This window comes from Chionomys nivalis, chromosome 17, assembly GCF_950005125.1.
Source record: "Chionomys nivalis chromosome 17, mChiNiv1.1, whole genome shotgun sequence".
In the NCBI taxonomy this organism is placed as follows: Eukaryota; Metazoa; Chordata; class Mammalia; order Rodentia; family Cricetidae; genus Chionomys; species Chionomys nivalis.
In genome coordinates this window covers 51,967,463-51,988,615 of record NC_080102.1, presented here as the reverse complement: position 1 = coordinate 51,988,615, position 21,153 = coordinate 51,967,463, and the positions used below count along the sequence as shown (strand labels likewise).

The 21,153-nt window shown below is 40.8% G+C and overlaps 1 protein-coding gene across 2 annotated transcripts in view; it reads left to right on the top strand.

The window, feature by feature from the left end:
- Nell2 (neural EGFL like 2) overlaps positions 1-21,153 on the top strand; it is a 315,528-nt gene that overhangs the window by 106,543 nt on the left and 187,832 nt on the right. For both annotated transcript variants that reach the window (XM_057791706.1, XM_057791705.1), the window contains exons 9-10: positions 62-190; positions 1,799-1,901. In XM_057791706.1, the coding sequence (XP_057647689.1) occupies positions 62-190; positions 1,799-1,901 (232 nt within the window). The remainder of the gene's footprint in view (positions 1-61; positions 191-1,798; positions 1,902-21,153) is intronic.

The following is a 21,153-nucleotide window of genomic DNA, read 5'->3' as shown; positions in this document are numbered from 1 at the left end:
CTGCTAGATTGCCGTGTGTTTCTCAGCGGCTGCAATGGTGAGCCCTGTCTTTATGCCATAGCTGTCTCGAGCTGAACAGCGAATGAACAGGCTGGACCAGTGCTATTGTGAGCGGACATGCACCATGAAGGGAACCACCTACCGAGAGTTTGAGTCCTGGACAGATGGCTGTAAGAACTGCACATGCCTGGTATGCCTCCCAATCACATTCTCACGGGACTCAGATGACCCCCCCCCCCCAATTAAATATTTATTAAGACAATGTATTCATGAAAATTTCAAGACCTGTTTTCTCTAAAATGCTAGCAAACCTGGTCACTTCTGAAGAGCGGTGTGTTACATTATTAAAGACACTCTCTAGCTGTGGCAGTGGTTTGATTATGGTTTGAGGCTGCTATGAAGCTTATCTGGCGTACATGAAGTTAGCAATTTAAATTAGGGTAGCAAGGCTAACCCCAAGGGAGCCTCTCCTATAACCCTTAGTATTTCTGGGGAATTCAACCCCCCATGTTTTTATTAATGAATTATAAAGAAACTGAATTATATAGAGTATTAAATACTACATCTAGACAGAATAATATAAATAATAAATTTTAAATAGTCTTTAATAGTTGGCTAATGTAGAATACACACTACACAGTTTAAGTAAATGTGACTTTATTTAATTCTCAGTAATAAATTATTTTTATTGCATTATTATTTCAAAACTGTATTCATGTTTCAAAGAAAGCTTCAGAACAAGTTTGGTTTTAAACTTTTGAGTTCCACATGAACTCATGTGGTAAAATGCTAGATTTCTGTGAAGGAGTCATAGATCTATTTGAGTCAGCGTCTTCAAATGTTTCCTCCTACTCACCCAGTTGATTCAAAAACAGACTATCATGCACTTAAAGAAGATCCGAAGAGATTTGTCTGTTAGTGTGGTTCTCTGTGTGTGTCTCTCTGTGTGTGTCTGTGTGTGTGTATGTGTGTGTCTGCGTGTTTGTGTGTGTGTGCGTGTGTCTGTGTATGTCTGTGTGTATCTGTGTGTGTCTGTGTGTGTGCGTGTGTTTATGTGTGTGTCTGTGTGTGTCTGTGTATGTCTGTGTGTGTCTGTGTATGAAAGAGAAAGAGACAGAGAGAGTATGCCATTGTATGGATGTGTGTGTACATGTGTGTACCTCTGTACATATGCACATGTGTGTGGATCTGTGCATGTATATATGCACACTTGAGAGCATTTTTTTGTGTGTAAGCATACATGTGTGCATCTGGGTGGGAGTTTGTCCATGTGAAGTGGGTGTTTGTGTGTGCACATATGTGCATCTTTGTGTAATATGGTTTTTATTTAAGATTACAATATAATAAAATTATAACACTGTACAATTATAGTGAAACCTTCCCACATGGGGCCAGAAATGTAAGTCAACTTGTAAGGTATGATTTGGTGAGGTTTAAACACTGAGTCAAAAAGTCAGAGCAGCTAAATGGATGGTTGGTTTATAAGAAATCCGGGGATAATGATGTGTTCCAGGCTAACCCCTAACTTGCTAGTTCCCTGTGGGCATGTGTCCTTCTCTATGTCCCTACAGAAGGTGCAGATTTGCTTAGTAAAGATCAGTTGATGGGCAAAAATGGGAGCCAATGTCAACCGCCAGAATGCAACCAGCATTTCTGGGGGTCACCACATTATGGATATTGCTAAAGAGCTTGGTGACATTTTATGTGAAGAGCTTGAACTCTATGAAATGTGTTTAAAAGCCTTTGAGGAATATTAAATTCCTACATGAAATTTTTAAAGTGCTGTTTGCTTTTTCAGAATGGGACCATCCAGTGTGAGACTCTGGTCTGCCCTGCTCCTGAGTGCCCTCCTAAATCGGCTCCTGCATACGTGGATGGCAAGTGCTGTAAGGAATGCAAATGTAAGCAGACCTTTGCTGATCAATACCTTCTTTGAAAAAATACAACTCTGTACGAAAAAACATTTTATTGATCTCTTTGAGCTGGACAAGTTAAATCACTTCCAGTTATGATATATTTTTTTCTTTTGGTGATCAGTTTTACTTGCTTCTACTCTAGAAGGACATTTTAATTTTTCTTGGAAGACTCTTGCTTATAGCGAAAGAAGCAGTAGAGATACACAAAATTTATTTTCTAGGGGGCTTTCTGTCATTTGTGTTGCTTAATACAAACTCCTACCAAGTAAATAAAGAAGTGTGCATCTCACTTTCCCTTGTACCATGGAAGTCTGTGACTTAGGTTACTTTGGGCAGCAGGTGAAATATGGCTTCATTACTCAGGACAGTAGAATCCACTTGTATGGCATCACTGAGTGTGTGTTGTATGTGGGGTGGGATGGAGGCTTGACTTTAATAAAAAAACAAAAGAACAGCCATAACAAAAGCACTTGCAAGACCATGTGAGGAGGCTTTGCTTCCCTTTCTCACATTCCATATGAAGTTCATTTCTGAGGTCTAGAAACACTTCCAGAATCATTTGTATGCTTAGAAGCATTCTAGGCCATCCACTCAGTCACAGAACTGCATCTACAAGGCAGTTTGTGAAAATACTTCTCTCAAGACCTCACTAAAAAGAGCACTTTTTGCTATTGTTGTTGTTTGTTAGTCCAAAGGAGTCACATATATGAACACTGACTTGTTCACTAATGCGTGGATATACAAGGACAAGATTTTGTGAGATTCATAAGGTCAGAATGAGGGGAAGAGGCAGAGAGTTAGAGGGAAAGTAGGGGACAGGGCATGAGGGAAGGAGCAGCAGCTGGCTTAGTTTGGGATTTGTGGTCCAGATCTTCCTTACTCTTGTGCAACTCACTCAAGTCTACATCATGTGTGTATTCTCAATATATCATCATAGAGACATCAGCAGGTTGCTTTAATTTTCTCATGAGATCATTTCACATGTGCACCCTGGGTTAGCTAAGTAGACTCAGAGGAGCCAGGAAGGTTTGGGTATAACATTTGAGCATCTTAATAAAAACATTGCATGTATAGTATTCAAAATAGAAAATAGTTTAGTTCTTGTGTGCTTTGCCAAGTGATGTTTCTCATGCCCTCTCACTTGTAACTATGCAGGCTTTCTATGCTGAGAATGGTGCCATTCATTTCGTTGACCCTCTTTATTACTGAAAGATACTGAGGACATCCCCTCAGTACCAATCAGACATTGCTGCATGTTATTACACTGCAAAATTTGCTGTGATTGTTTCTTCCTCTCAGTGGCTATGTGGTGTTTGGTTTTTTGTTTTTCTTGTGAGCAGCGCTATGATGTCATCGATACAGAAACTTGAGGCACTTTTTTATGACTTTGGGCATAGTCACATTGTGAAGGGTGAAGTTGTTGGATCAAAGCCTGTAATACTTTATGGTTTAAATGGCCAGCTCTTTCCAATTCACGCCACAAAAATATGGACTTGCTTGTTTTCTTCCTTAATCAGCCTCCTAGTGACTTTCCAAGATAATGCTGATTCATGAGAAATCTTCCAAGAAAAGGGAACCCACAAAGCCTAAGAATGTTTGCTTTATCTGGTAGAATTATTATTATAATGAATCACAGTTCTCATATTCAGTAAGCTCTGTTGATGGCGTGTGAATATCCTGAATCCATGCTTTTTAAAATGGAAGTAGTTTTGCAGAAGACAGGGCACAGGATGCTGCCCTTTGGTTCAGGGCACTAAGCTGCACCTGCTTAATCACGCTTTATTTTAAAATAAGAGAGAGCATTGAGTTTCCAGCTCTTCAGTCTGAATTGCAATTTCTCTTCATTATTAAAATCCTTGAATAAATGTATTTTGTGGGTTTTATTATTTTTCACACCCCATTACATTTTCTCAAAAGAGTTTCTCTGTCCATGTAATGACATTGCTTAAATGGGCTAAAACTCTCCAGAAAAAAGCTTTATGTAAATGCTATAATAATAATTAAATCAAACTGTCTAGTGTGGTACTAAAGGAAAAAATGGGATTATTATTTTTAGGTGATCTCAGAGAGCTAGTCTTCTCAGTAGTGTGATACTCTGAAACAAGTGAGAGGATTTCCCATTCGTCCCAAACTAAAGAGCAATAATCTAGACATCATTCATAGCAGATGCAATTTAAGATGAAGAAAAACACTTAAGCAGAAAATGCAGGTTCTTATCTGCAGTGTTGGGAGGTAATTGTTTTAAAAATGAGCTTATTTCATTCTCAATAGAGATTGTACAAAATGCCATTTTGAAATCAGAATAGGGGAAAATAAGATATATGCAGTTTTAAGCATCTTGGATAATCATGTGCAAAGCAGTAAGTTAGGATCGCATAATGAAGGCAAACGGACACCAGAGTGCACACTGGAGCCTGAAGCCATAGCGCCTCTGTCCCTGGTGCGCAGGACTCTCCGTGCATGTCTCATGTACATATGAGGCTCTGTGTTTCTGTACATGTTTACAGACTTTAAAATAGTTACAGATCAAGAATTAAATGACTCTGGCCTAAGGGTGGGGCAGGAAGCAATTCTCTTTTTCCATTTAGACATGGTTCTATCCAATGGAGTAAAGTTCAAGAGCATCTTCTTTGATGCAAAAAAAAAAAAAAAGAAAAAAAAAAAGAAAAAAGAAAAAGAAAAAGTTTCAAGTTAAAAAATATTTTCACAGTAAAATATAGGCAAAAAAATTTCTTTTAAAAATTGTCTCTGGACTTGATGTTGCTAAGAATGGAGCTGCATCCACTTTGGGAGCCTTAACTAGCAAACTACCTGTTGAGCAGAATGGCAGATGTAGCCCCATTCCAAGCCCTGCTGAGTCCCTACCCATACAATGTACACGTTATTTAAGGTTTTGTTTCTGAATGACATTTCCATTCCCCATTACTGACCTACTGTTTTTATTAGAAACCAGGATACAGGTTCTCTAGACAAAAGGTGTAAAACAATGGTAGTTTGTTAAGGTCTGAGGCCCAGACCTTGGGATGTGAGGTTGTTTTATACTCTTGATACATCCTATAGATTAATTTCTTTACTCCATGCTAGCCCTCATTTATAAATCTTTTGGTTTGGAGACTGGCGTCTTTCAGATACTGCAATGAATTTGGTAACTCAGAAAAGATGATTTCAGCCCACAGATGATGACAGATCATACACAGCTAAACTGCTTAAAACTGTTATTCTTTCTTTTGTTTATTATATGCATATTTTGCATCTTGTATCTTGATCTTATTTATTTCCCTGTCCCTTCACATCCACCCTCTCCCCCTCCCCACCAAAATCAAACAAAGTTTAAGAGAAAAGAGGGGAGAAGTAAAAATCTTGTCATGGAGGCTGCAATGTGTTACAGTAAACCCCTTTGTCCATATCTCTTTACTTACAAGTGTTCATTGCAAAAAGTCATTGGTGGTTCGAGGCCTCTGGTTTTTACTACACGATCGGTGCTGGGCCCTCACTAGGACTCTTCTTGGATGTCCTGTTGTTGCCCTGAGTTGTGGAGATCCTGCAGCTTCGGGTCTGCAGGGCAGGGCCGCTCCAGCAGATCACAGATGGGGCAGATGTTGGAGCAGGCCAAGTCAGAACTTCGGTTCTGGGTCTAGGCAGCTGTGGGGTTGGTCACCAGCCAGTCCTCCCTGTCCTCGCCACCAGGGTGACTTTTCCAGCGTTGCCCCAGCTAATGCACCTCTTGCAGCAGCTGTCGCCAGGTGACACCAATAGTTTGTGGCATTGGCAATTTTGCAGAGACCTTAGCTTTTGTCAGAGAAGTTGTCAGGTCTGTACAGAGGAGCCAGCACTAACCTCACTGCTTCTCAAATTTTAATCAGAATACAAACTAGTTTGGGATCTCATTAACAAAAAAATATTGTGATTCAGTGTGGGATGAGACCTGGGCATGTCCGTGGCCAACAAACTTTCAGGTGATCCCAACATTGCTTTGATTAGCAAGGAGCTAGCTAGTGGGCGTTCGATTTTCTACACTTAGTTAGCATATCGCATGTGCTAAAACAAGGTCCTAGCACTTCCGATTGTTCTCTCACTGTATGTCCCCCGCACCCATACTTTGTCTCAAGTGTGCATTAAGGACTCCGAATATATGTCTTAGGACTTGTTTTAAGCTGACATTTGAAACATGGTTCTGAGTATGAAAACTGAGTATAAATCATCCCCTGCAGTGCATAATGGCTCCCAGTTGCTGGAGATCAGAGTGAACGCTCACTCGCTCACCCATGTGAAACAGCAGCAGCAGCATTTGACCCTTCCTTCCTTCCTTCCTTCCTTCCTTCCTTCCTTCCTTCCTTCCTTCCTTCCTTCCTCCCTCCCTCCCTCCCTCCCTCCCTCCTTCCTTCCTTCCTTTCTTTCTTTTTATGTAATTACTGCTTTGATGCATAAAATATTTCATTACTGAAATACAAAGTCCACGTAAACAGAGAGCTGAGTTTGTGGTTTTCTGGAGATGGAAAAAATCCTATGATAGGTGGGACCTTGGGGAAGTGGTGAGGTATGCAAGTTCATCAAGGTAACGCCCCATGACTGAACACTGATGGCTTTGTAAGATGTTAGGCCAGAGGTTGCATACATGTGGTCCCCGTCTCTTGTCACATGATGCCCTATAACACCTCAAGGCTTCTCCACAAAGAGGGCTTGTCTTGTTCAATTCTCAATTTTGGGTTTGTGGACCATGAACTACAAAAGAATCTCTTTTCTTTGCAATGTACCCATGTGTCCCTGTGTTGTTAGCCACATAACTGGAAAGGTGTGTGTGGTAGGGAGGGGGGTGTTGCTAAGAAACTACTTGACTATGTCTGCACAGATTCAGAACTGACATACATGAAAAGTTGAGAATGTTTGGAGAAGTCCAGAAGACCCTGGGATGGTCCAGTAAGGACACAAAAGACAGGAACACGTGGGCGCATGTCACAGACATGTGATGTAAGGCATAAGATAGAGACACTTATCACACTGGCCCTTTCTTGCCACGAGATAACCTGAACAACTTCAGGGCCTTTGCTAGGAAGAAGGTCATCACCAGATTCGACCCCCTGACCCTGTTGCTCTGAGTCAAAGTAAACCTTTTTTCATTAATACTTACCTAGTCTGTGGTGTTGTATGACAGTGGATAATACAAGTGATTATTCACGAAATATAACTGTTCTAATAGTCATGCCCATTATATATGTGTGTGTATTATGCATAATACTATTTCCATATGAAGTAAGAAAGGATGGATTTTTATCCACTGTTTATTATTAAAATGATTAATTATTTATTACAGCAAGTATAAATTTGACTACTTTGTAGTTCCTCACCTTATATAGAACAAAGCCAATTATGCTAGTTCAGAAAAGTAAATTCTAGAGGATAATATTTGGTTATATTTTTGTTTGTTATAATAAGGAAAGAACAAGGAAAAAACACTAAGATAAAAAATTAAAATTTTAAGAGTGGAAACCTCTGATTTGGCCGATTCTGGTCACAGCTTAGGAGGTTTCCCTCCAGCCCTCGCAGATAACCCTAACTCTGTTTCAGATTTCTCATTAGTCTCTCTCTCTCTCTCTCTCTCTCTCTCTCTCTCTCTCTCTCTCTCTCTCTGTGTGTGTGTGTGTGTGTGTGTGTGTGCATGTTTGTGTGTGTTTAAATGTGTTTATGCTTATTCTCTGTGTGGGTGTTTTGCCTGCATGTGTATGTGCGCCATATACATGCTTGGTCAAAAAGTGGGTGTCAGTTTCCCTAGAACTGGGGTTACAGGCAGTTGTGAGACATCATGTAGGTGCCAGAAACTGTCCCTGCAGGAACACACGATACTCTTAACCTCTGATCCATGGCTCTGGCCCCATTCCTAGGTCTTGAACAATAATAGTTTATTACGCAAGATTTCTTTCTGAACTCTGTGGAATACTCTACATGTCTTCCTTCTCTCAGATCTTTTGTGCTCTGCTACTCTCACGCAGAATATGTGATAACAGCTTACACTGGGCGGGTCTGCTGAGATGAAGTGTACCGGCTCGTGATTAAATGAAACTTTCTCATCCAGATGGTAACAGCCAGGACCCACAGACATGACGTCTGCTTTCTTTACTGCATGTTTTAAAATAATAAGATCATTTAAGTGAAAAGCACAGAAGACTTAGGAATCAACTTAAATTCCTTTTCTCTTCTCTGAAAATTCTCTAGTCTATACTTCTAAATAATATTCCTTGCCACTTACACTTTTAGGATTATTTCAAAGATGTTGATTGTGGAAATGTTAGGTAACACACAGAAATATATTGTACCCAGTGAGACAGAGGGCCTCGGATAGTTTTTCTTTTTTCCTAGTCTATTCAAGCCTACTGAGCTGGCTTCTGGCTTTTATAGTTTATTGTATAATCGTTGGTGAGAAAACGAAGCCTGTTGGGGTTCTGAATTGTCATTGTTTGATCTGGAGGCTAATCACTATGCTCGGGAGAAGAGAAACGCAATGGATAACACATTCTGTTCACACGACCTCATGGATAAACATGCTTTTGAACTGATAAAAGAGTGAACCTTCCTGATAAAAAAAAAATGAGAGCATTTCACAGCCGCAGCTGCACTGCGAATTTCCCACTCATGTCTGTGCCTGTGGTCCCCCTTCAGCCTTTCTCAGGCCCTGAATCTCAACAAAGGTCGCTTGATTTGTTAGTTGGGAAGGAGAGAGGTTGCCGACTCTCACAGAACAAGATGGACTTTGTGCTTGTGCACTGATTTATTTAGCGTGTTGATGCCTTCAGACCACAGCTCCTAAGCACCAAGGGAGATGTACGGGACCCCATGCACAGAACATGAAGTGGGCTGTAGGAATTATGTTAATGGTCTTGAGTAAGTTTTCTGTTTTGGAACGTCCAAAGTTAGAATCATCCTAGAAATAGCAATATGGCATGAAAACAGAAACATGGAGAATCTTAGCATTTAGTCACCTAGAAATTTGCTTTCTTTTTAGATAAAATTGAAATTAAGTACTTCTTATGAATTTAGCTTTTGTAGGCACTGGTATTACAGTGGTGAAGAAGGTCAGATTTCTCTCTGTCCTCCTAGACCTGGTAATCACAGGAATTTGGAGGGAACAAGGGTGCAATGCAGAGCTACGATATTGTTAAAACAACCAGAGTGGATGAAATTCTCTAGACGGAAGTTTCTGTACTGCCTAGTCCCACAGACGTTCAGTCCCAAAGAAACACACAGAGGTTGTGTGGGGCTGTTTCACTCTCAGATCTTCAGCCCAGTTTTATTTATTAAAATACAAATGAAATACCACTCCAAAATTCCATTGTACAGTGGTTATAGTATCCACAAGAAAATGGTGTTCAAGTTGAGATCAAAGGGGCAAATGGCATCTAAGTAAGGAAAGGGCAAGGGAAAAACTTGCCCACCAAAGTTGAAAACCCAAATTTTGTAAAGAGGAGTTGTGACTTCACCCACGGCTGGGCTGCATGGGTGCAGGGTTACGGGAGAGAAAAGGGCGGGTTCCGAGAGGAGCTGAAGACAGCGGATCAGGTAGAAGTGCTGGCAAGTGGGTAGACATGATACAGGTTAGAGACACAGGCAATAGGAAGTTCTAATGATTCGACACAGCTGTAAGTGAAAAACTGAAAGATGATTCCAAGTTTCTCGATCAAGGAAGTAGACAGAGTTAGCCATCCCAGGAGATGAGGAAGGTTGATGATTGATTGGATTTGGGGGAGTGGCTAGGACTAAGAGTTCATTGTATAATTTTTAAATAATTTTTATTTTATGTGTATAATGTTTTGCCACTTGTACATCATTGTACCACATATCAGTGCCTATGGAGACCAGAAAAGGGTGTCAGTTCCTGCAGATGGAGTTACAGGTGGTTGTGAGCCACTATGAGAGTGGTGGGAATTGAACTTGTGTCCTCTAGAAGAGCAGCTAGTGCTTTTACCTGCTGAGTCATCTCTCCTTTTGTGTATATGTATGAGTATTGTGTTTACAGATTTGTGACAATGATGTTGTTTCTGAAATCAGTGGAATTTTCTTGGCCATGATGGGTATGACCCAGGGTCTTCATGTGTCAAAGACTCAAAGGTCACCCCAAACGCACCTGAGATGGTTGCTCTTGAATTCCTTGTCCCATCAAAGTGAAGATTTAGTACATATGAGGGGGTTTAGGCAAAGTGGAACCAGGACTTTATAAAGAGAAATGTAGGAAAAGTGAGACGACCTTCTGAGAGTGGAAGGCTTCCAAAGGATGAAAACCATTTTTATGATTGTTGGGGGTCTTCTAATAGGCTTTACAGTAGAAAACAAAGACTAAGATAATTTTATGAGATTGGTTAGTTCTCTGTGCTGTTATGGGCTGAGCCAATGGAGGGTCCATGTTATATTACATGCATGTTCCACTGGCCAACAACAGAGTTGATTATGAACTGCTTACATGCCACTTGCTCAGGTTGGGGTGGTTACAGTCCCACTTTGCTGATCTCTGATTTACGCCTTGTTGACTGACAGTTTTTTGGATAGCTAACCTCAGCCAATATTGCTACTGTCAGCATTTTAGGCTGGCTATTATTAAAGTGCCATTTCTTCATTTTCACAGCTACACAACCAGCTTGTAGTTTTAGCACAGTGGGGAGCCAATGTTACAGCTAGTAGGACAGAGCTGCAGTCTGTCCTGGTTACCTCATGCTTAACTCCTTCCGTACGGAACTGTCCGGAGTGTTCTCTCTGGGCACAGGGGTAGAAGCATCTTTCTAGGAGCCATCCTTATTTGCCCTCTAGTCTGTTACAGTGAACTGCATTAGAGGTAAGAGGAGGTAAGGTGTCATGGATGTGCAGACTCCAGGGAACAGCTTTTCTGAGACATACTCCAGCATAGGTTGGAGCAGAAGCTTGCAGACACCAAATTCTCCAGTGATTACCAGGGATACATGACACTAATGACCACAGAAAATACTGTATGTGAAATCTGGCTGTCACAGATTTTAAATAGACCATGTTTTGTTTGTCTTTCTGAGAACGAGGAGTAGTGTTTTCCTGTCTCACATAAGGATGGAATGTGGAAATACATAATCTAAATGAGATGGTTTTGGAAAAAGGTGCATTATCTTCGTTAGAAAAAAAACCCAAGTTGATTATTTTTCTTTTCTGTTTATAATTGCTGAACCAGGGCTGAACCAGGAGCCCTGCAAATGGGAAGCTGGGGCTCTCCCACTGAGCTCCATACGAAGCAACTCTTCACTGGTTTTGAGACAAGGTCTTACTAAATCGCTTCTGCTGACTTTGAACTCACTCTGTGGTTCAGGAAGGAGTTGAATTTGTGATCCTCTTGCCTAAGCCTTCACCAGACAAGTCAAAAATCCAAGTTTCACCTTTCTGGACATAGATAGAAGGACCTTGGTCTTCCCGCAGGGCAGGGAATTTGGACTGCTCTTCAGTATCGAGAGGGAGGGGGAATGGAGTGGGGGGAGGAGAAGAGGAGTGGGGATAGGGGGAGGGAAGTGGGGGGAGCGGGCAATATTTGGGAGGAGGGGAGGGAAATGGGAAACGGGGAGCAGGTGGAAATTTTAATTAAAAAAGAATAAAAAAAAAATCCAAGTTTCAATCCAGAATTGAGGGTACAATTTCTGAATTGCTAACTCCTGGATGTTGTTCCTGGAGAGTGCATGAGACGGACGACTGTAAAGTCTGTTTATCTCTTGGCACCCATGCTTAGCCTTCTCTGGATAACCTCAACAACAGTTCTGCATGCTACACCCACTTGTGCAACTCTTCTTTTCTTTTTATCTTCTTTGACCAGTGTTTGTTTTTTTCAATGTAATTTGCTTTGAATCTGTAAGTAGTGAGTAGACTAGTTCAGCTGGTTGGGTAATCATGGTTTAATTTCTTCAGACTGAGGGAGAATATACAAATAAGTAAAATTAGAGATTTAAAAAAAACGAAGGTTAGTATGGTTAATATAAACTCCACCGAAATATGAAGTCTCATTAGGGAGGACACAAGACACTTGCATTCTGAAAACTTATGCATTTATAACCATCAAGCCATCTTCTGAGGTTTGTCTCTTCCTGTGCTCTGGATATTAAGATTCTTTCTTAGTTTACTGTGTGATAAGTCTTCCTTTAAATATATTATACAATGCTGGCTTGGCTTGGGGGTGCTTGGAAATGTCATTTTTAATGCTAAAAGGGAGCTTTGATGGCAATGGCATTTTTGGATGACAATTATTGACGTTCAGGGTTTCACTATATCCTCCCATGCTTTTCTGGCTTTGACAGTGTTAATGAGAGATTTTGTGTTATTCTGATCCCTTCTAGATTTTAGTGTTGTTTCTTTGCTTTGCATTTTTTTGATGTTTTAATAATATGTTATGTGGAGTTCTCTCTGGTCAAGGCTATTTGGCGTTCTTATTGCTGCCTGTGTTTTAATATCTATTTATTTTGTAGACTTGGGAACATCTCTGCCCTAATTTTACTGAATACATTCTCCATGTTTGTAGTGTTCTCTCATCTCTTTCTGTCCCGTGGATTGTAAATTTGGTTTTCTAATCATATCTGTGCCTCTTGTACTTCATGGCTATGCTTCGTAACCATAATATGTCTTATTGATATTCAAATACAACATTTCCTCTACCTTGCTTTCTATCACTCACGCTCTTCTACTCGGTCAAATCTTTTGGAGATTCTTCCTGTTCTTTTGTTGTCGCTGTTTACATTGAGTTTCTCATTTCCGATATTTCTATATTTTTTCAGAGTCTCAATTTCCTTGCTGAATTTATCTTCTGTGTTGTGACTTTTAATATTATTTCTGATTTTTTCATCCTTTTTGCTGACTGTTTCATTTATGATGTCTGCTTTCCTCTCTAGGGTCTTGATGGAATTCTGTTTGGATCTTTTTTCAGCTTGCTCATCATTTTTACTGGAAATCTTTTTAAATCTTTACCTAACATTTCCCCCGTTTATGTATCTCTGAGCTAGTTAGCTGGAGAACTAGGATCTTTTGATGCTTTTCCTGTTATAGTATCTTCAAGCTTATTAGCTAGGTAATTGGGATCTTTTGACATTTTCCTTGCTTCTACAGCTTTGAGCTTATTATCCAGGGAATAGGAATCTTTTGGAACAGTTCTAGAGGCTTCACTTTTTCCTGTTTCAATATCTTTGAGCTCATTATTTGGGGAATTGGGCTCTTCTGGGACAGTCATGAATATTTGCTTATTCCGTCTCCATGTTGCAATTTATATGTCTGTTGGTTTGAATATCAGTTATGCAATTGACAAGGGCATTTTAGTGAGAAGCCCATCTTTGAATGCTGAAACGACACTAACACTTAGAGGGAGAAAACTGACTGCTATGGAAGAAACTACATCAAACCATACAAGATGTACACATACACTTAGTCTATAACAGCCACTACTGCCCATGGAAGCTAAAACAGCAGAATTCCTGTGGGATGTGCTATGAAGCCAAGTGTTAATTAGGGTAAGTGTGGATGTAGTAAGCGAGTGAGAGAAAGGAAGCAGACAGTGGAAAAATGAGAATCAAGGAAAACATAAGGAGAACAAAAGAGTGGAGAAGAGTGTGATGGAGCTGTGTCTTAGTCAGGGTCTCTGCTGCTGTGATGAAAAAGCATGAACAAAAGCAGCTTGGGAGGAAAGGGTTTATTTGGCTTACTTTTCCGTGCCATGGTTCATCATTGATGAAGTCAGGACAGGAACTCAAACAGATCCTGGAGGTAGGAGCTGATGCAGAAGCCGTGGAGGGGTGCTGCTTACTGGCTTGCTCTCCATAACTTGCTCAGCCTGCAAGAACTAAAGATCACCAGCCCACGGATGGACCACACACAATGAACTGGACTGGACTCCATCAGTCACTAATTAAGAAAATGCCAGACAAGCTTGCCTACAGCCTGATCTTCTGGAGGGATTTTCTTAGCTGGAGAAAATCATCACTCTAGCCTGTGTCAGCTGACATAAATTCATCCAGCAAATGATGAAAAGAAAGGAGATTAGAAAAATTAAAAAAATCTTCATAGCGAAATGTTTGAAGACAAAATTAAATATATGCAGTAAAGAAAATAAAAAATTAAAATGTATTCCTTAATTTCCAATAGGTCTTTATAAGATCGAGGCTTCCTGAGCGTTCCCTCATCCACATTAGCAATTCTGTTGTTATCATCCCTGTTATTGTCTTGTTTAGGCAGCCATATTGGTGAGAGTTCATGGGTATATGCTTCTCTGATTTCTAGAAAAAAGAGTTTCATGGGCAATTTCTTGTTCCTCTGGCACTTACAATCTTTCTGTCCTTTCTGCAATGATCTTTGAGCTTTAGGTTAAGAAGTTTTGTTGTAGGTGTATCATTTGGGGTTGGGCTCCACAACTCCATATTTTAATCACTTGTGGTTTCTGTAAGGGTCTCCATCTGTTGCAAAGAGAGCTTTACTTTATAAGGAGTTTAAGTTACTTTTCTACTCTTGTGACAAAACACTGTAATCAAGGACATTTATAAAAGAAATCATTTAACTGGTGACTTGCTTACAGTTTCAGGGGCGAGTCCATGACTACCTTAGCAAGGAGCATGGCAGCAGGCAGCAGCTGAGGGTTTATATGTTGAGACAATAGCCCACCCTCAGTGACACACATCCTCCAACAAGGCCACACCTCCTAATCCTTCTGAAACTGTTCCACCAATTGGGGACCAAGTATTCAAATAGATGAGCCTATGGGGGCCATTCTTATCAGACCATCACAAGAGTGAATTCTGAGAGCAGGATAAATAGTCTTCCCTAGAGAAGAGCACACCAATCAATTATTTAATGCCATATGGTCAGCTCTAGAAACATATATACAAGTAAGGGTATACAAACTTAACAGGTTGTATTTATGTATTTAGGAACACACACACAAAACAATGGTTAGTTAAAAAAAGGTCATGGATTTGAAAGAAAGCAAGGAGTAGTATATGGGAAGGTTGGAGGGAGGAGAAAGGGAGAAATTATGCAATTATAATTTTAAAAATGATTTATATGGTTCTTAAAATAGAGTATATGTTTTAAAGGCACTAAGTTAAAATCAGAATACAGCTAAATTAAAGAGAGGAGTGTAACTGGAGGTTTCTATCCATCCATCCAGTTCCCGTATATCCACTCTGAGGCTTAGTATTAATTACAAACTGTTTGGCAGATGGCTCAGGCTTCTTGCTAACTGTAGTAATTTATATCTTAAATTAACACATTTCTATTAATCTATGTATTGCCACATGGCCATGGTGCTGCCTCACATTTTGCCTCTCTGGCAGCTGCTGGCATCTCTCAGAATCCACCTTCTTTTCCCCTTTATCTTTGCTTGTATTTCCCACCTGCCTCTATTCTGCCTGGCTATTGGACAAATCAAGTTCATTATTAACCAATGGTAATAATCATATTCATGGCATACAGAAAGGCATCCCGCATCAGAGGAGGAGAGAAAAGTGGAAACAGAGCACTCTGGGGTGAGGTGGGTGGAAGGGAAGAAAAAAAGTACTGTGGAAAAGTGGAAAAGTTTTGGCCCAAATGGGAAAATTTATAAACAATACTAAAAGAATATACAGAGGGGAATAGCAAGTACAATCCTAAAATTAAAAAAAAAAAATACAAAGCCGGGCGGTGGTGGCACACGCCTTTAATCCCAGCACTCGGGAGGCAGAGGCAGGAGGATTTCTGTGAGTTTGAGGCCAGCCTGGTCTACGAGAGCTAGTTCCAGGACTGGAACCAAAAGCTACAGAGAAACCCTGTCTCGAAAAATCAAAAAAAAAAAAAATACAATACTGTGGAAATGTTGCTAAATGAGAAAGAAAATGCAGTTGCATAGACGGGGACAAAGAAGCTCCTGTCACTGTCTTCACCAGGCTTCAGCCACTGGTAGCTGTCTCTGGGAGTATGGGGGGTTGAACTGTGGACTCCCCACTTTCCTTAGTTGCTGAATCCACCCGAGCTGTCTTGACAGGGGCTGTTTTCCTTCTTTGTGTATCTGAGGTCTCAGCTTTGGATTCTGCTAGGGGTTTGCAGATTTGCTCATGCTCTGATCTTTGCATCCTCACCTCTTGGCTTGGCTGCTTTAGCCTAGGTAGTCTGAGGATCATAAACAGCCACAGCACTGGGATCTGTACAGGTTTGGGGTCTTTCTTCCTACTTTCAAGGTTTCTGGAGTTTTAATCATTCTTCTGGAGAGATGATGAACTTCCTTAGAACTTCAGAGGTCTCAGGCTCTGTAGCAGTGAGATGGCTCCAGAATTTGATTTATCTATTGGCCTCAGGTTCAGAGCTATCAAACTCCAGGACCATTCCCAGTTGATAAAATAGATTCTTGGCCAATATCTGCTGGACTGTCTTTATTTATATTTTTCTCGGCCTGAGCTAACTTGCTACCTCTTCAGCCGGTCAGAGACTGGAACTCCTGTTTGTCATACTTGCGTTTTTGGTATTTTCTTACCCAGGGAATATAGCAAGCCAAACTTGGGCTCTTAGGCCTGGGGACATTCTGTAATCATAGGGCCCAGGGTTGCTTAGGTCTTAACAATAAAATCTCTCTCCAGTGGCACCCACCACTACCCTCGTTCCCACAGCATGTCAGAATGAAACTTCTACTGCAGGATTCACTGTCTCACCAAATGCACCATTGAGTTTGAGGCAGTGAGGGCTGTGAACACGTCCTGAAGGGTGGCCTGACTTTCATCTGGTTGACCTTTTAGAAGCCACTCTTGTGTCCTTTCCTTCTACATGTAGCTACATGGATGGTACAAGCTGTGTAGAGATGGGGCATATTCCCAATTGCCCCAGTGGTTCTGTTTCTGATTTTATTTTCAGTTTTTTTTTCAACTTCTTTTGTGGATTCCTGAAACTTTCCATTTATTTCTTTCTTTGGGACGATGTGTTGTTGTTGTTTTTTTTCCTAATCTACTTTTCAGAAATAGCTTCTAGTTTAGCATTTTCCTTGGAAGTGTGGAATTTTTGATGAAGGAAATAAGAGTTGATAATATTTAAATATTAACACATATCTAGCAGTATTGAAGTGAGAGAGAGAGTCTGAGAGTAAGGTGGGCATTAACTGGTGTATAAGCTGTGCCCAGAGAATGGAGTTCCTAGCACAAATGCAAGTTTTACCTTTGCCAGGAGAGGTAACTCCCATTCAACAACATGAATGGAGCAATGGATAGACACAGGTGGAAGTAAATGTATAGATGGATGGAAAGGATTCTGAAGTGTTTAAATGTATGACAGCTTGTTCTCTGTGATGAATGAGGAATTCCAGCAGAGAGGAAGCACAGTAAGAGGAGAGTAGAGACAAACTGAAAGCAACTCACGGAATACAGTTAGGATCTTAAAGACTCATGTAAGATTGGTAGTCAGAACCTGTATTAATTATCAATCTGATTTTACATTTTTTTCTGCTAACTGTTGGGTGAGCTGAAGTTAGATGATAATGTAGATTAATTTACCTTTGATTGGAGTTTTGCTTATGATATTTGGGAAAAAAACAATCAAACTTAGAGACTTATAGAAAGTGAAGTTGGATAGAGAAGATGAGGCTGGTTGAGTCCTCTTCAATGGAGATCAAACTCATCTTAGGGTGGGGAACACTTGAAATGGACAGGCAGATGTCACCAGGTGGCGATGGAGAGTGGGATGCCTGTGACAGGGGTTTTAGAGGAAGGAGGGTCTGTGTTCAGTGGGGAGAGGTACAGATTGTGACCCTACATTAAATGTTGGTGCTGAAGGGGACTTGAGTCCAGATGTCAGCATAGGTAGGGTAGTCACAGGGATGACAGATTTCCTGTTTGCTGCAGACAGAGGGATGCAGAGAGAGCTCTAATCCAGATTTCACAATCAACAGTGAACAGGAAGGCAGAGTCTTCGAGGATGTAGGAATGTTGATGACAGATACCTAGAAGAGGAGATATGTGGGGACAGAAAGCGACACCAAGTATACCTGCTAATGCTGAGGTGCTGAATGTCTGCTTTTTGTTGTATATAAGAGATCATTCATCATTCCTGAACATACAGATACTATCTTGGAGGTTCATAGGGAATGGACCTCTTGTGGGAAAAATAGAATTTGATGAAATGCCAAGAGGTTGAAGCTATAGACAGACATAGCTGGGATTGCAGAAGACTGGTAGGCTGGACAGTGTGGGAGAGACTAATGGCAATAGATAAGGATGTAGAAGAAGGGTCAAGGTCAACTAGAAAGATTGTTATTAAAAACAAATTATCAATAGGGTTCTCTGAAATCGCTTATAAAGAAGGCCAAAAAGAAAGTTGGCTCCTTTTCTTTAAATTGCTGGCTAGAGTGTTGCCAACATAAAACCATGGGTTTGCTGGATTATACTTACTTTTTGTTCTAGTTGTTGCTTAGGAGAACAGGATTTTTTTTAAACTGTGTGTCTCAGTAGGTTGTGATTTGTATAAAAGAAAGCTACTGATTTTGCTTGCGGTTGTATGGCTTAGTCATTATTTTAGATGGCTACTCCCAGGTTCTCCTCCCCCAGACATCCATTCAGCTCACCCATAAGTGAGAGCCATTCTTCCATTTCCATCATACCTCTAATCATATTAGAAACTATGGTGACTCTGGGAAAGCTTGTTGTACTGGGTCTCTTTGACTGTGTTATGCATATGGATAATTTTATCCGCAGAATCTCGGCATTCATCTGTGTTAAAACTAATGGAACTCAACCCAGGTTGGAGGCCATGAAAATGAAACAAAAGAAAATGTGTTGGCTTTCTTACCACTGTCTGGAAGAGAAAGATGATTCCCACATTTCCACCTAGGTCTTATAAGGATATCTCTGGGTTTTCACCTTTGTATTCATCTAGGGTTCTCGAGATGAACAAAGCCAATGGAATGAATAATGTTTAAAGGAAATTAGGGTGGCTTCCATGATGAGTGTGGGTAGTCCAACAATGACTGTCTCACACTGGAGAGGCTCAGGACCCAGTAGTCTGACACTGAGGGTCTGGAGGTCTTCAGTCTGCTCCACGTTAGAAACCTAAAGCTGGGTCCTCATATCAGTGAAAGAATGTGGCAACAATAGCAACAGGGTGGATGAACTGTTGTCAAGAGTGGAGGCAAGCAGAAGAAACAGCTTCCTTGATGCCGCCTGCACTGAGGATACATCCTTCCACTTCAAATAACTTCAAACAATCAAGAAAATCCCTCCCAGCCTTGGCTCTGAGCAACTTGGCTTTTAGTTGATTCCAGATCTAGTCAAGTTGACAGTCAAGATTAGCATCAGAAACTGTTAGAGGTAGGGTTGCTTCCTTATGACCGTTGAATGCATACTAACTAGGTCAAAGACTTATTGATACAGACCTCAAGATTGTATTCAATTGTGCCATCTGGGCAAGCATACTCCTTCCCCAATATTGGATACCATCATTTACAGTTTTGTGATTAAATTTGTAAGAGGAAACAATAATCTCATTGCCTTTATAAATATCTCAAATACTCTCATTAACTTAGAAGTCCAACTAGTCTCTTAGTTTTTCTCCTGGCTTCTTGGTGTGTTAACAAACATTTGAATTTACTTTTCCACATGGTGTGGGGTTCAGAAACCACCTCTTGCCTAGAGAGGAACAAATTTTGTCACTAGGCAAACTGTGTTTTGAGAGAGAAAATTGTGATCTATGAATTTCATATGAAGGAAGAGAATGAAAACAAAATATATTACTTAGGAACTTTTGTTCAATAGGAATGAATTTAACAAGAATATTCTTTAGGAATAAGTTAATTAGGTGACAAACTTCTCACCATAATATTTAAAATCCTGAACCAGGGATGGGAAGCTTTTGTAGTGCGAGTTTGTATTTATGGAGCCCTCTCTAAGTACCAGCCCTTGATGAACCATTTAAAATACTACAGATTAAATGGTATTAGAGACATAGAGATAGATGATAGTTAATAGGTAGGTAGGTAGGTAGGTAGATAGATAGATAGATAGATAGATAGATAGATAGATAGATAGATAGATATTCCTTTATGATGTGTCCAAAGCGGTCCTATCATTCTCCAAGGAGAAAGAGTGCGAAAGGGTTAAGTCAAGGAAAGCAGGCAAGCTCTGCCATGTCCTGGGCTACCATCTAAGTGCATGCCAGAAGCTTTATTCACTGTCCCCTAGAAACACTATATTTCACTAGATCCATTTTTGTGTGTGTGTGTGTTTCTGTTGTTTGAAACACACTAGCATCATTATGAATGGCACAGGGAAGGACAGAGACAGAAAAGGTGAGAGTTCAGTCACGTGTTCATCTTTCCATCCATTCCCCAAGCAGCAGAGTGACTCCACTGACCAGGCAGCAGTCAAAGGCAAAACAGGAAGTAGGGCATGAGAGAGAATTCCAGAAGTCTCTGACTTGAGGAGAGTTTTCTGTTTGCCTGGGGGAGAAAAAATGAACACTAAATAAATCATATTGATTCAAAGTTTCAGGTACCATGGAGAGAAACAATCAGGATAAGGGTATGGAGGTTGGATTTGAACTGAAATATGAATTAACTGAAGGAGCCTGTTTAGGGGACAGTAGCGCAAAGACCTTAGGGATGTGCTCTTGATTTGAGGTCAGCAAGTCGGCAGTCTGAAGGGCACAGTGAGAGGTGGTGTGGGAAAGTTATGAGGGCCAGGGCTTTGAAGGGCTTTACTGTCAGACGACTAAAGTAGTTGAGGTGATAATCATGGAGACCCAGGCTGGCCTGTGTGCCAGGCAGTGGCATTGTGTAGGGTGCTGTTGTGGCCATTCGTGACTCAGCAATTGACTGTATAGATCTCGATGGAGGAGGGGGTGTTGCTGGGGTTTTCAGTGGGGTCAGTGTGAGATGCTGCTTCTGTGAAGAGTGGGAGAGAGTTTTTCAGAAAAGGTGGGTGTGATGGTTTGAAAGAAAATGCCCCCCAAGGGGAGTGGCACTATTTGGAAGTGTGGCCTTGTTGGAGGAGGTGTGTCACTGCTGGGCAGGCTTTGAGGTTTCTTTTACTCAAGCTTCCCAGTGTGACAGTGAGTCCACTTCCTGTTGCCTGAGAAACGTAACACCATCATCCCCAGCACCACATCTGCCTGCACACCACCATGCTGCCTGTGATGATGCTAATGGACTGAACCTCTGAAACTGTAAGCCACCCCAATTAAATGTTTCCTTTATAAGAGTTGGCTTGGTCATGGTGTTTCTTCACAGCAGTCGAAACCCTAACTAGAACAGTGGGAA